Genomic DNA, 15,878 nt, shown 5'->3' on the forward strand with positions numbered 1-15,878 from the left:
GAAATGTCCACTGTGCTTTAAAAGGTCTAGGAGTAGAAAAATCAAACCCAAGTCTTTTCTAATTCCACACGGCCGTTTTGCCATGAGATGATTAACAATGTCTGTGGGGTCAGGTTTATCATAGTTGAACTAAGCTAGTATCAGGCAGCAGATAAAACCGTGGTCTTAGAATTTCTCCAGGACCTACATGTGGCCTATTTAGAGACATTGCCTAGCTTCGAACGCAGCTGCCTTTGCTCTCTCTGATGTCTGCTTCGAAAGGGATCCCGCCAGACCTCCACAAACGAAGCTTTGTTAACTCATCCCCTATTGCTGATCAGACGCACGGCTCCACCATTCAAAAAGCAGAAGGCATAAAGGTGAATACAAACATGAGAAAGGAGTTTACATCTGGTCCTGCAGCCTCTCCACGTAGTCTCTAAAGCCCTGGGACGCCCCCAGCCCCATATCTGGGCAGACCCACTGGATGCTGTCATCACTGTCAAACAGGATGGAGTTGGTATACGGGCCGCCGTCCTCCGGGAGGATGGTGGTGTAGGACGTAAACTTGACCCTCTTCCTCTTGGGGCCGGACGAACCCAGAGGTTCGTTTTTCACGTCTTTCTCATAGACATAGTCAGAAGGTCTGAGCAGCTGACTAGGGAAAGTCTTCTGGGAACCGCCGTTCAGAAGGAAGTTCCTCTCCTCGGGCTGCAGCCCCCTGTCGATCATGGTCGTGCACTCCTCCGAAGGGAGGGTCACGTCCACCGGGTTCTCCAAAAGCTCCACGTCGTTCCCCAGCCAGACCCAGTCGTGGGAATGGGGGATGTTGCCTTGCTCACTCACGGCGAATCTTTTGTGTCTGTATTTCCAAGCAAATGCCACACAGTTAATTAAGAAGACCAAGATGGCCAGGCAGAAGACGCAGAGCAGGGCGTACATGCCGATCTCCAAGTCGGTCAACCCCCTGGAGGTCACCGTAAGGTCACTAGGATTATGGGGTTCCGGTAACTTCCCATGAGTGGGGAAGCTTGTAAAGGCATCTGGACCACCACTCTTGAGCAACTTCTTATCCTTTCCTTCCATGGGAGACTGTGGGGTTGTGCTTTTGTTGGTACTTTCCTCGTGGCCGACAGAGGCGCCATGTTGGAACCACTCTTGCACTGCTCTCTCCTGGTTTCCTTCACGCTCTATGGTGTTACTGAGGTGGTCTTTATATTCCCGATTTATGCCCTCAATATCGTTGGTGCCCCCTTGGTGCTCATCAATATTTGGTTCAAATTTGACCTTGATGTTCCCTTTACCCACGGCAAGAATGCTCTTCCTCTTGGTCTTCTGACAGGGCTCACTGATCATCATTTCCAGTTTAATCAAGGGCCCTTGCCCTTCCCCCTCTGCAACTACAACTGGCCATTTGGACTGAAGGTTTGCCTGGACAGACACCACCATTTCATCCAATGATGAGACGGTAACTGAAAAATCCTTGGGATCATAAATGTCTAAAGGTGTCACCGAACCGTCACTGAACAGAATCCAAGAACTGACTATTGCTTCCTAAGAAAAACGAAAGCAAAGCATTATGTTATCATCCGGTTCCTTCAAGCCTGCAAATGTAAACGTGATTTCCTATGTCATATTATTTAAACATACAATCTGAGAAAAATTAATTTCTATGTTTTATCATCGTGAATAGCTCTCGACAATGCCTGGAACTGGCATCAGCCCTAAGCTATAGCTATAGTTGATGTGAGAAACAAACAATATGCTTTAACAAGTGCATTAAAGTGTATATTAATTTATTGCATGCCAGACAACAGAATTTGACTTTGACCTTTCTAAAAACATTTTGAAAGGTCAGGCAATTTATCTGAATCATATTCAGGTGCAACTAACCAGGCGCCTGCTCAAGAGAATATCACTTTGATCATTCTTTATTAGGAAGCCAACGCTGACGAAGCATGTTTTGCTGGAAGCACTTAAGGAAGGATGCGTTACGAGACCAGCTGGCTTGAAAGGCACGGTGCCCTGGTATCTTTATCAATGACACGTCAAAGTTTAAAGATGGGGGAGAGTTTGAGAGTTGGCAATAATTGTCACCAGTGGTGATTGGGTGCCTATTAGCCATGCTTGTTCAAGTAGCTGAAATGGAATTTCCGAGTACAGTGAGTCCCCTACATACGAAACTTCAAGTTGTGAACTTTCAAAGATGTGAACGTGTGTTCGCATGTCCAATCACGTAAACTAGTTCACGTGTCCGGCGTACATTGTCACGTGCCTGCATCCGCTACAGGTGGTTGTGCTTTTGTGTACTTTACTGTGCAGGACTGTATAGAGTACAGTAGTACTCTACCATCTCCCACCTCCTCACCCTCCTCCAGTCAGTAATTCTTCTTGCCTCTTCACTCGATGCCAGCCCCTGGATGCAGCTGTTGTAATTGTACTACTGTACTTTTCAAGGTCCTGTACTATAAGATTAAAAATGTCTTATTTTTTGTGTTTGTTTTTTATGTATTATTTGTGTGGAAAGTATTATAAGCCTATTATGGTACAGTACTATATGGCCGATTGTGTTAGCTGGGTACCTAGGCTAACTTTGTTGGGCTTACGAACGCACTCTCGGAACGGAACTCGTTCATATGTAGGGGACTTACTTACTGTATCGAAAGGCACCTGCTTTGGCAAAAGGGAAAACATGTGAGCCTTTGGTCACGGTCTAGCAGCGGACTGTGCCTAAAACAGATAAGGCTGCTGTAAAGCAAGTAGCATCTGGGCATGTGGTTGGTGGATTAGAATCACATATGAGGAAAATGTATCTAAGCCACTGAGTACTTTTCTCAGAGACAGGACAGACTGGATAAACAGGAAGAAGCTTCAAGAATCACCAGTCCCAGCTACAAGTGCTCTCTCTATGGATCTCCTTTGCAGGATGTGACAGAGAGAGAAGCTGTCTCAACTGGCCAGGGACGAAAGGATTCTGCAATCTTACTTGCTGTGGGGCTTGAAGAACATCCTGGGCAGCTGCTGTTGAAATGATGGCTCTTTTGTCCGACCTGTGAGGCTGCAGGGAAAGAGACAAGCCGGCCACCAACTGCACGCCCAGGTCCACGATGGTGACACGGTCATCCAAGACGGTCACCGTCTTCTCAGCCAGGATGGAGTCAGAGAGAGGCGACAGGACCTGCAGGGTCAGCGAGACACCTCAGTCTCTGCCCCTCATACCATTCAAAACTCCTTAACTGGTGTTTCCACCACCGTGTTCTCCCAGTTTTCCCGACATGAGTGCACATATGGAAATTGTGTGTGTGAGCGTTATGCCCCTGTTCAATTACACTCTCCAAGTGAAGGAGTTTTACAAATATCATCTTGGTCCATTTTCTTTACTTTGATTCACATCATGATAACACCACTGGATTTTCAAAAAAAAAAAAAAAAAAGCAGGATTTAATTTAGAGGCAATAACTAAAAATTGCCCACCTGGGTACCAAGCACCAAAGAGTAACATCTTTCCAACAATTAATATTTAGGTGTGAAAATGGCAGAATTGTGGTAAAACTTTAAAGGACTGGTGCTCGGCCATCTCTCCCTGCTCCTATTCCTTTCAGTGGGCAGTTAAACATCCACTACGGGCCATTAATCACCATTGCGTGGGCTGCTGCGTCATCATTGGATAAACCAGGTAAGCAAAGTGGGAAAGAGAATCTTATTCTCCTTCTAAGAAACCACTCCTAACGCACCATCTAGCTTGCAAGCGGGGGTGACTAACAAATGGAGAGGAATATCTAGTGGGCAGAATTTCTAGACCTGTCCCGCCAAAGAGGTCCTGCTTAATCTCTCAAACCTGTGAATATGATGAGAAATCACCCCCCCGACTATGTTATAGGATATGGCACAGTTGGCCTTAGAAGAGAGAGATTAGGCTGGGTCAGCCGGGTGGGTCCCATGTAATCACATGAGCAAGGTGCTTTCCCTGGTTGGCGGAAGAAGGAAAAGTCAGAGAGATTCAAAGAGTGAGAATCTAGTGATGGAGAGGCCCCATGAGAAGGAATGCAGGTGACCTCTAGGAGCAGAGAATGACCCCTGGCTGACAGTCCACAAGGACACAGAGTTCCCAACCGCACACTACGAGGAACTGCATTCTGCCAGCAACCTGAGCTGGGAAGCAAGCCCTTCTGCGAAGCCCGCACGTAAGCCCAGCCTGGCCCACACCTTGACCACAGCCTTGTGGTACCCCTGGCTTGGTACTCCAGGCTCAGCTGGACTCCCAAGCTTCAGAACTCTGAGTTGATAAATTAGTGGTGCTTTAAGTTGGGAGATTGGCGGTGATTTGTGACATAGAAATAGAAGAGTAATAAAAATATAATGCTGAGTACGGCTTTGTCAAAAATTAACTTTGGCAAAACCTAAAATCTGACTTAATTAGCTCTGAGCAGTAACATTTTGATTTGTTATTAAAAAAATATGCTGCCCTCTTTCTGCAGAATTATCCTGTCAACGTTGGCTAGAAAATAGTTTCACTATTACTATAATAAAATGGAGAGTGTTTTTTATTAATTTTAGTGCAGTACGTTTTATTTTTTAATTTTTTGTCCACTGTTAAGGTAAGGCATAGCTAAATGTTTGATCCTCAAGTTTAGGAAAATAAAGCTAGCTTTCACAGGTTCTACCGTCTTCTATCAGTGATACATGAAAAGTAAACTATCATATTGGGGGAAAGATTACTTAGACTGTGTGTTTAAGTCAGCTTTGGTCAAAGAAATGAGATTTTTTTCTCGACTCTCTCTAAAACGCAAGATATAATTTGAGTTTGGATTGTTAGGACTGACGAACCCTCTGTTACTGCCCGTGATTCTCGGACACGTGCGCACACAGCCCCGCACGACAGCATCGACCTGGACCCTCATCAATACAGACCGGGGTTGTGGGAGGCGGCGAGGGGGGGGGTGCCTGTACCTGCACGGTGGTGATGCCCGGCTCCCGGCCCACCAGGGTCCTGCCATCCTGTAACTGAGCAATCCTCGGCTCTTCCACCTTCATGAAATCCATCACAAGGTCAGTGATGTCAAACTGCCAGTCGGGGCCCAGCATGTAGCTCAGCTGACCCGAGTCGGGTGACTCGGCCACGAACTGGGTGAGGACGCGCACGAGGGCGTGCTGGTACTGCAGCGAGCAACCCCTCCCCTTCTTCTCCTCGTCCTCCTCGTCTTCGCTGTCTCTGGTGGGCCTGGGACACACACACGGCAGAGCGAACGTCATCGTTGTGGAGAGCGGCCCCGCGTACCCCTTTGTCCTGACGCCCTGAGACCGCCCTGCTCGGCGCGAGCCGCATCTTCTTCCCGCCAGACCTGCTCACCATCGGGTCACCTGACGTCTGCTCCTGCGTTCATTCCCCGGACACTGTCCGGTGGTCACCGAGCGCCACGTGTACTGCCACGTGCTCGGAGCACGGAAGCCCAGCTCGGCCCCCGCCGCGCCCGCCCAGCACCAGGGGGGACCAGCCCCACACGGGCAGAGGCTGCATCTCTGTCCTGTGCTCTGGAAGCCTGCACCTTCATCACGATCCCCCGTGCGGGGATGAACTGGGGCTAGAGGAGCGAACGGGAGGTCTGGGGTCGGAGGAGCCGTGTGGAGCCTGCATCGACCTCCCCTTACTGGCCTTGCGCCATCCGTCACCCCCACATGGGCACCTCACCTTGGGAGCGGAGATGAGAAGGACCCCCCTTACCGCCCTGCAGGTGTGCGTGAGGAGATGTCGGCCAGGTGCGACCACACCTGAGGTCGGCCCTCGTGAACCATCACCTGGGGACGGTGCCCACATGCAGCCCCTTGCCTGGATCAGGCCCTTCCACCTCTATAGAAGCGGCTTCCTCTGAGCTGCGGGCCCTGAAGGTGATCAGGGTAAAGCCTCCTACCTCCCATCCGCCCTGATCTGAGTGGCCGCAGACCCGCAGAGCTGTTGAAACTACTGAACCACGTCTGGCACCTGCGTCCTGGCTTCCCCCCCTTCCTGCTGTCCCCCTACTCGCCTGCCCACACCCGCCCTGAGAAACCCTCTCTGGCTCGGCCATTCTAGAACCTTCTCCTCGAGATGCACCTGTCCCGTGTCCTTTACGAAAGGACCTGGTTTGATGGCGGCTGACTGGTCTGTGGCCCTCGGTGGGTGGGTCTTGGGTCAGGGGAGAGAGGGGCAGAGACTTATACGCGCTGGGTGAGACCCTGCATGTGCCAGGTCCTGCCCTGCGTGCTCTTGTAAAGAGCTGACATCAGTGGGCCACGTGCCACCTGCCAGCCACACACAAGTGACCCCCGTCATCTGCACAGGCCCCGAGGAACAGGGTGTTCTAGGAGCTGATCTCGCCGGGGAGGAAACCCAGGCACAGAGAGAAGGGGCCACTGGGTCACAGCCGCACAGCCGGTCACCTCGACGCGGAGTCCAAGCCTGGCCGCTGTCCCTCTACTGGTGTCCTCTCCCTTTTTCTAAAAATTAAAAAAAATTTTTTTGGCTGCCCCGCACAGCTTGTGGGACCTCAGTTCCCCAACCAGGGATCGAACCCAGGCCCTTGGCGGTGAAAGCGCAGAGCCCTAACCACTGGACCACCAGAGATGTCCCTTTCTCTCCCTTTTTATAACGGACTTCATTTCTTTTCACAACAGCCCCGAAGCACGCTCCCGTTTCTACATGAAGAAACCAAGGCTCAGAGCAGTTAATATGAGGCCCAGAGAGCTCGTTATTAGCAGATTGGGACGAGCGCCATGTCACTTCTGAAACCCACTTTCTTAACAATATGTCATTCCACCTCCCTGAAAGGTTAACCTTCAAGGTTAGAAAAGTAAAACTAGCTTTCACAGGTTCTACCACCTTCTATTAGTGACGTATATAAAGTAAATTATCATACTGGGGGGAGATTGCTTAGACTGAGTTTAATTCAGACTTGACTGGTAAAAGAAATGAGATTATTTTTTTTTTCTCAACACTCTCTAAAATGGGAAAATTAATTTGAGTTTAGATTATTAGATTATTAGTTACAGGAAAAAAATTTCACCAGCACCTAGCAATTTGGGTTTCCCAAAGTGAGGGGTAAGTATCCTTGCTGTTAAGTGGGATGATTTTAGGTGGCACTAAAAACACTGACTGACATACAGAAAGGTTATTTCCATTTTAGTTTTCAATCCTCCTGATTCTATCACAGGGAACGTCTCTGTTTGGTGCCAGGCGATCTTTAAGGGCTCTCTGATACCTAGTCTCTCCCAGCTCATAAAGACAAATTCAGACAAACAACTGTATCTACTCAGAATTTAATAACAATATTTTATTTTCTTTGCATTAATTTTTACTAGTTGGCTATTTTTGATAGTGATGTGGAGTTTCTCTTAAATAAATAGATAAAACTGAAAAAAGAACAATAGTAAGTATATTCTAGGCAGTACTCGAAAGTTGCAGTCTCATAAAAGTGGTGAGTGAATAAATGAAGTTTTAGAAATACCATATTAATAAAACAATTGCATTCTGTTGTGTTAAAAAAAAAACTTTAAATTTCGAGGTCATTTCAAATTCATTGAAAGTTTAAAAAATCATACAGGGAGGTCCTGTACACTCTTTACCCAGCCCCCCAGATTTAACATCTTGCATACCTGTGGTACAATACCCAGACCAGCAAATTGACATTGGTACCAACCACAGAGCTTATTCAGATTTCGACAGGTTAATGAATACCCATTTGTATGTGTGTATATGTAGTTCTATGTGATTTTTATCACATGCAGATTCATGTAACCATCACCATAACCGAGATACAGAACTGGTCCGTCACCACAGGGGTGTCCTGTGTACTGCCTTATACCTCTATACCATCTCTAACTCATGGCAACCACTAATCTGCTTTCTCTTTCCTATATCATCATAAATGGTACCACACTGCAGATAACCTTTTGAAGCACTGGTAAGGATGTAGAGGTGTAACTGGATGACTTAACACACTGCTGGTGGGAATGAAAAATGGAGCAGCCTCTCTGGAAAACAGTTTGGCAGTTTCCTTTAAAACTAGATATGCCCTTAACATACAACCCAACAATTCCCCTCTCGGGCATCTTCCCCAGAAAAATGAAACTCTACATTCAGACAAAAGCTTGTATGTCAAGCTTTTGTCATAGCATCTCTATCCAAAATAGCCCCACGCTGGAAAAAACACGTGTCCTTCCGTGGATGCATGATTAAGCAAACTGTGATACTCCCTACCAGGGGATACACTCAGCAAAATAAATAAATGAATTATGGAAACATGCAACGACTGGGGTGGATCTCAAGGGAATTATGCTGAATAGAAACATGTCCATTCTTAAAGGTTTCATACTGTATGGTACCATTTACCAGCTAGAGAAAACTTTCTGCTTTCAAAGGGCTCAACTGATGGGTCAGGTCCACCTGGATAATCTCCATATTTTAAGATTAACGGATTTAGAATTTTAATTACATCTGTAAAATCCTTTCACAGCAGTCCCAGATTTGTGCTTGATTGAATAAGCAGGAGATGGGACTCTTGAAGGGATGTTATCTTTAGAATTCTGTCTACTGCAGGATGTATCCCTTCACTGAATTCTTGGGATAACTCTATTCAGTAACTCTATTGTCATCTCCAATTTATAGATGAAGAAACAGGAAGAGAGCGGTTAAGTGACTTGCCCAAGGTCACACAGCTATACGTGACAAAGCCAGGGTGAAACTCAGTGGCCTTATTCCAGAGCCCACAACTTAACCATTGTACTGTGCTCCATAGAGGACGGTCGACATTTACAAGCAGGAAACTGAGGTGAGGTAGGAAAGAAGAACAGGGAAGGAGGGAATAGAAAAAGAGCTATTCCCTTAAATGCCAGGCCTTGTGCTAGGTGCTTCTTATGTGTTGCATCGTTTTACTGAATCCTAGCAACTATTCTACGAGGTAGAGATGATTATTATCCCTATTATGATCGCCTCCTGTCAAAGTAAGTACCCAAGTCAGATCCATCCGAACTCCAATCCCACTATTACCCACTGTGGATGCAGCTTCCCTAGGGCCTGGGTCCCTGAGGACGTTTGCCTCAGATCTGAGCCCCAGGAACCTCAGACCCACAGTCCTCAATGAACTTCATCCCCCCACCCCCTTGGTTCCTCACCTTCGGTTGGAAGCCACTGGGATCCTCCACCCTTTGATCTGGCTCAGCTCCGTATCCGAGATCTCGACCTGCAGGGGGAGTCTGGGCGCCCAGACGGTGATCTCTAACTGGGAGGTGAAGTGCTGGTGGGTGAAGTTCACGATCGTGTCCACTTTGCTCTTCATCTCCTTCCCATTCGCAAAAATCGAATCGCAGCCGTTGGAGACCTTGGGGGAGGGGATAGAATCTCCAGATGCATCAGCAGGAAAAAGCACGTGCAAAACCTGACAATGAAAGTTCATGGGCTGCAGCAGCTCTGATTTATGAGACCCAAGACAGCCAGGAGAACGTGACTCGAACAAAAGGTAATTTGTAAGCACTGATTAGGGACAAACGCTGATAAACAGACCACAGGAAAACCATTCTGTATTACGAACCACTGACAAGTAAAATCATAAACATAATTTAATGGAGTTCCATAACCTTTGTTGCCTTTTGTGTGTGTGTTTTTTCCCTTTACCTCACCTCCTTTATGTACTCAAACCACCGCTAATCAAACCCCACTTGCAACACATTTCACTCTTGCACCGTATCTGGAGATGCTTAAAAGTTACCTATATGTTACTAAAACAACACTTCGGTCGAGCCATAAAGGGGATTTTTTTTCCCTGAAAAACCAAGAGAGCTTTGCACTAGATTAAAATCCTTGCAGGAAAATACTCATGGAATGCACTAGAAATGTGGATATAGTTATTTTTGCCCCATTACACTATAATTTTGCAGGATGGAGGCGAGGACGCGGCATTTTGTTACGGACTTCTGACTCAGAATGTGGAGGCACCCTTTAGCGTGCAGGCATTCGCGGGTTGGCTGTTAGACAACGTAAGCCCCCATTTCACTTCACATCTTCCGGATAAGCAAGGAAAATGTTGATGACTTTCTCTCCTGGACCATCAGGAGAATGAACGTCTTTTACGCATGTATCTGGGTGGGGAGGGGGAGGAGGGAGCAAAGGTCACGTTATGTGCAGAAGACACAAAACCAACACTCAGTTCAGCACAGAATCACAAAACTGCCAGGGGTCCACAATCTCATTTTACAGATGAAGAACCTGAGGCCAGCAATGCGACGTCACTGGCTGGAGGTCACACACTACTTTTAGGGGTACCGTGCGGTGCTGGGCCACTGTCAGGGCTCCCCAGCTCACCTGGAATGCCACCAGGCAGCCTGTTTTGCAAGCCGCAAATGAAGACTCACTTTTGACCTCCCCTTCCTCACCTGAATCAGTACCTGCAGCCCAGGCCTCCCTTCCAAGCCCCAGGTGCACACGTCCAACTGTCCCCTCCATGTGACCAGGTGAACGGCTCAGAGCAAGGCCAGCAGTGCCGAGGTCGAAAGTCAAAGAACAAACCTCTGTGTCGTTTGGGACAAATTATCATCACCTCTCTCCTCCCCCCAAAAAAGGGCGTGAATGTGAATTTGCTCCCACGAGAAGGAGAAGATGAGCCTGGTTCATTGTAGGGTGAAATCAAAGACCGAGGAGAACATAACTAACGAGATGCTTAAAGCCCTTCCTGAATCAGCCTCGCAGACACAGGTCCCTGCCATTGCTGCCTCACAATGGCACCAACGTCTTTAGGAATCTTTAAGCGTAATTAACCAAGGCCACTAACGGGAAGATGGGCAGAAATCACAGTGACACTGACCTGATAACCCTGGGCCACAAAGCAAAGAGCCGCACTGCTGGAGGGAACCTGTGCATCAGGCTGAGCTCATCTGGGGAGCTGCCTTCCCATCCTGTCAGAACTTAGCCCTCCACAGTCCCTTGCCCTCCAGTCTCTACTACTCTGAGCAGCAAATCTGCCCTCAGATGGCAGTGGAAAGTGGCAGCTAATGTGTTTCTCCCCCTGAAATTCCAGTGGGAGCTGAAAAAAGACAATTCAATCACTTTTCGAAGCTTAAAAGAATCTACTTCGCCCGTCCCCTCTCTTTGTCTGCTTTACTTTTTAAAAGGGAGAAGAAAAACCATGAGACAAGCAAATCAGCTGTCTTTTAGGGCATGTTTGAGGGATGTCAATCTGCATTATTGTGCCCAGGATTGTAAAGAGAGCAATCAGAACGAGAGTTTCTATTAGAGCAGAAAATGGAATGGAGCGCCATGTTATTTTAAGTGCCTGCAACGCTGACCCAATGCTGAGCCCGACCGCCCTTCCTCAAGTACTTAGAAAGGGGTGGAAGACCCATTCTAGAGAAACCCCTGCCTTCCCTCCAGAGCACTGCCCCGGGAGACATTCGATGAGACCCCTAGAGATCCCTGGACTCAGTGGCTACCTGCAGACCCAGCTCAAGAGAACAAGGTTCCTTATTGACAAGAACTCTACAGCGGATGCAGTAGGGGGCTCTGCCCTCAGTTCTCCCGGCTCAGGTGGGCATCACCTCTTGCTAGAACTTTCCCCATCCTACCTTCTACAGTACAGACCTCAACTGTCCTGCATTTTCAGGATTATTATGATCTATATGAGATGTATGTGTGTGTGCATGTGTGTATTTCCTCTAGAAGGAATGGTTTGGTATTTGCTAATTCAGTGTTTGCAGTGACTTTCTAAGACGTAACTACTGCAAATAATGAGACTCAACTGCAGTAGGTATCTCTTATTGGTACAGGGCCTCACTGCCTGCAATACTCTTCCTCGCCTCTCAAAGCCTTAATCCCCACAAATAACTGCGGGGCGGGCATGATGATACTCATTTCACCTGGACTGAATCCAGTGTAGAGAAAGGGAACATCACTTCCCAGGGCTTTACCTGCGTGCGTAATGATGCCAGCCAGCCCCCCAGGACTGCTGATGCCTGGCCCGGTGCTCTTTCCCCTCCCTGTTCAGGCCAGTCCCCCCCAGAGACTTCCCACGGCACACGGGACAAAGTCCAAACTCCTATCACAGCTCACAAGACCTAAGGACCTGGTACTACCTCCTTCTCCAGGCTCCCTTTGCATTTCCCTCCCCGTCCCCTGCACAGAATCCCCACCAGTCCCCCATGGGTCTTCTCTCCCTTGGCTCTCCTGAGCTTATCGCCATCTGAAGCCCTTACCACGACCTCCCCATGACTGAGACCTGCCTGTCGTTCAGGTCTGAGGCAGATATAACTGGCTGTCTACGGGCCACTCAATCACACACCAGCACCACTGCCCCATCACATACACACGCGCACATCTTCCTCTTCTCTGCCCAGCCATGCTCCTTGCCAGTGACTGGCTTAGGGAAAGGCATGTGACACAATTCTGGCCAAGGAGGCGTCAGGAGTCTGCTGGGGATTCTGGGAAGGGCCTCCTGGCTCCGAGATGCCCAGAAAGTGGTCCCTCCTTCTCCCACTGGATGCTGCCACATGAGAGGTGACAACAGGGGCTGCAGTGGTGATCTCAGAGCCTTGGAGGGCTGGCCAAGGACCAGGCTGACACGGCGAGTGTGGAAGGAGAGAAAGACGGAAGGAAGCACATCCTCAGGGACCACCTGGATGGACCACCGGACCAGCCCACCTGGAACCACCTGACTTTTCAACTTCTTATCATGTGTTTTTCTTTCTGTTGTCGTCAAAGCCATTTTGGTCCATGGTATTTTGTTACTTGCCACCAAAAGTGGCATAAATTATGTAAGAACTCAGCTCAAATGTCACTCCTCAGAAGGGATTGCTTGAGTCATTTCTAATGTAAATTTGCACGCCCCTCACCTGGTCACTCTACTACTCTCCTCTGTCTAAGTTACTGTGTGTGCTACTATGTAAACTATATTTACACTATTTCTGTGTTACTGACAGTATATTATACTATTCGTATTGCTTAAGTCATATGGCTTACACTATGTTAGTTACACGGGATTGCTCTATCCGTGTTATATTTTATGATTTACTTTTCAATATTTATCACTCTCTGCATGCTCCTGGTTGTTTACTTGTTTCCTATCTCTGTTCTCCACCTGAAAGTGATCTGCTTGAGACCACGGACCTGTCTCCTCTTATCTCCTGTGTCTCCACTTCTAGCGCAGGGATGGCCCACATAAAGTGTTCAATACATAGGTGTTCAATGTGAATATGTCACTGGTTTCCTCTGGGTTCCATTCATTCTTGTGCCCCAGGAGTAGCCTGTGTCTGGGTTAGAAGTGGGAGAAGGTGCCTTAGGCAGTGTTATCATGTTCTTGGATATCATGAGAGGAGATAGACTGGTAGAAGAAACCTAGTCCAAATCCTAAGGAAGTCTGAGGTCAATGAGCTGAGAAATTTGGATTCCCCGTGGCGAATTCGGCCTTCTGGCTAGGAATTGAGAGACCTGACCTGTGTCATGTCACACGGTGAGGGCATGTGTGCTTTTGGAAGAGACAGGTAGACACTGCGAGGTAAAGATTAGAGTGAGGTTCCCACCACTCATCCAAAAGATACCTTCAGGGCTCTCTGAGCCCCCAGAGGAAGCTGGAACAGCAAATGCTGTGAATCCTGATATAAGAAGGGCCGAGGACAGGAAAGTGGAGATTGAAAATGACGGTTCGTGCCAGGTTGATCTGTGAGCATGTGCCAGATGGCTGGTCAATGTCATTTTAGGAAGGCTGCCTGTAGAGGTTCATTGTTTTGCTGTCAAATTACACTTTCACAGTTACAGTACTTTAGAGTCATAGAGGCCAACGGTGGTCTCCCGATGTGAGACACAGCGTTCGCTTCATTTCCTATTTAGAAGAGAAGCAAGAATTGAGTCTGTGTATCAGTGCCCTCCCTCTGAGTCTGCCAGACGGCTGTGTCTGCACCGTAGCAGCTGCCCCTGCTGTACAAGGCTTCCCTCTTAACCCCTCCCCCGCCTTGAGAAATGTGTTAGAAAGAAAAAAGCTACATCATCATGGCAATGGAAGCAGTCTCTCTCCTTGGCAACTTGGTAAGAGCAGTTAAACAAGGGTAAATAGTGTTTGTTTAAGCTGAATAAAGTGAAGGGTGCCTTCTGCAGTGTTCGTAATGAAAATAAAAATGAAACAATGCCTAGTTCAATAAATAGCAGTGCATACAAATTAAACACTATGAATCCTAGAATAAATTTAAATAAAATTTAAGAAAAAGGAAAAATCATCATGATATAATACTTAGTGAAAAAATGATGGAGTTAAAATTATATGGACCCACTTATAAAACTGAATCACTTGGCTGTACACCTGAAACTAACACAACATCGTAAATCAACTATACTTCAATAAAATTAAAATTTTTAAAAATTATATGGATGTGTTAATACTAATTTTATAAATATATGTTACGTGTGTTTGTGTATTCATGAAGAATAAAAAGATTTGAGTAATGGGGGGGGAAAGCTATATAATCAAAGAGTATGCTTCTCACAAATTCACAATAAATGCTGAATTACATATTAAGATAGGCAAAAAGAAACTGTGTAAAGAAGAAACACCTTTGGGGCTTCCCTGGTGGCACAGTGGTTGAGAATCTGCCTGCGAATGCAGGGGACACGGGTTCGAGCCCTGGTCTGGGAAGATCCCACATGCCGCGGAGCAACTAGGCCCGTGAGCCACAACTGCTGAGCCTGCGCGTCTGGAGCCTGTGCTCCGCAACAAGAGAGGCCACGACAGTGAGAGGCCCGCGCACCACGATGAAGAGTGGCCCCCGCTTGCCGCAACTAGAGAAAGCCCTCGCACAGAAACGAAGACCCAACACAGCCAAAAATAAATAAATAAATTTATTTTAAAAAAAAATAAAGGAATTCCTTTAAAAAAAAAAAAAGAAAAAAGACCTTTCAATTCAATTCAATTATCAAATCAAACATTTTGTATTTATTACCAAGTTCAGCAAGTACATTGTGTCTGAGGAGCAGTGGGTACTCAAAAAATATTTATTTTACCTTGAGCTTTTATATCCCCAAGAAGTACAAAGAGCAAAAATAATAGCTATCATGTATTGAGTGCTTACTATGCATCATGCATTGTTTTTAAAACTTTACATAGAATGATAGCCATTAAATCCTCCAAATATCCCATTCGTTAAGTGTTCTGTCCCTAGATCATAGATGGGGAAACTGAGGCCCAGGAGAGACAGCTTGTGCAGAGATCACAGCTGGTGTGGGGCAGAGCAGGGATTCGCACTCAGGTCCTCTGAATCGGGGGGCAGGGGGCCCTCAAACTGTGTGTTACCCCCTCCGTACAGTCCACAGAAGGAAGACCTGATGGGGAAAGGCAAGACCTAAATACACACGTTGGGATTTTTTTAATGAAACTCATCAAGGTGTAATTTCTGTTCAATGCACCGTATCAGTTTGGAGGGTACACGTGGATGAGATTGACGGTGCATACGCTGTGAAACCACTGTCATGCTCGGACACAGAACACTCCCAGCCTCCCAAAACATCCCTTGTGCCCCTTTTCGGTCCATTGCTCCCTCTGCCCCTGGCCCCAGGCCACCACTGATGTGTCAGTAAGCATTAGGTATCAATTAATTAGAGACCAGATTGAGAGTTAGTACTCAAATCCAGGGAGAAGGAGCTGGAAGCAGCAGCTCGGTGCCTCAGCCTGAGGTCCAGTAACCTGGGTCCTTGTCCAAACTCTTCCCCTCATCATACCTGAATAAGTCACTCCCTATCTCCAGGCTCAGATTCTGCATCTGCGAACCCATGGGTACCCGAAGTTTCCAGCTTGGACTCCCTCCCGTCCTATCACTGGAGGATGGAGAGAGCAAGCTTGGAGTCCCAGTGTATTTTGACATAGCTTTTCTCTGCTGCAGATCCCTCATCTGTA

General features: G+C 47.3%; 1 protein-coding gene across 1 annotated transcript in view; it reads right to left on the reverse strand.

Moving 5' to 3' along the window:
• Window positions 1-384: 384 nt before the first annotated feature.
• TMEM132B (transmembrane protein 132B) overlaps window positions 385-15,878 on the reverse strand; it is a 373,207-nt gene continuing 357,713 nt past the window's right edge. The window contains exons 6-9 of the mRNA XM_036823382.1: window positions 9,127-9,332; window positions 4,930-5,200; window positions 2,966-3,157; window positions 385-1,533 (exon numbers count right to left, since the gene is read on the reverse strand). Coding sequence (XP_036679277.1) covers window positions 385-1,533; window positions 2,966-3,157; window positions 4,930-5,200; window positions 9,127-9,332 — 1,818 coding nt within the window. The remainder of the gene's footprint in view (window positions 1,534-2,965; window positions 3,158-4,929; window positions 5,201-9,126; window positions 9,333-15,878) is intronic.

The sequence above is a fragment of the Balaenoptera musculus genome, chromosome 14 (genome assembly GCF_009873245.2).
Source record: "Balaenoptera musculus isolate JJ_BM4_2016_0621 chromosome 14, mBalMus1.pri.v3, whole genome shotgun sequence".
Taxonomy (NCBI): Eukaryota; Metazoa; Chordata; class Mammalia; order Artiodactyla; family Balaenopteridae; genus Balaenoptera; species Balaenoptera musculus.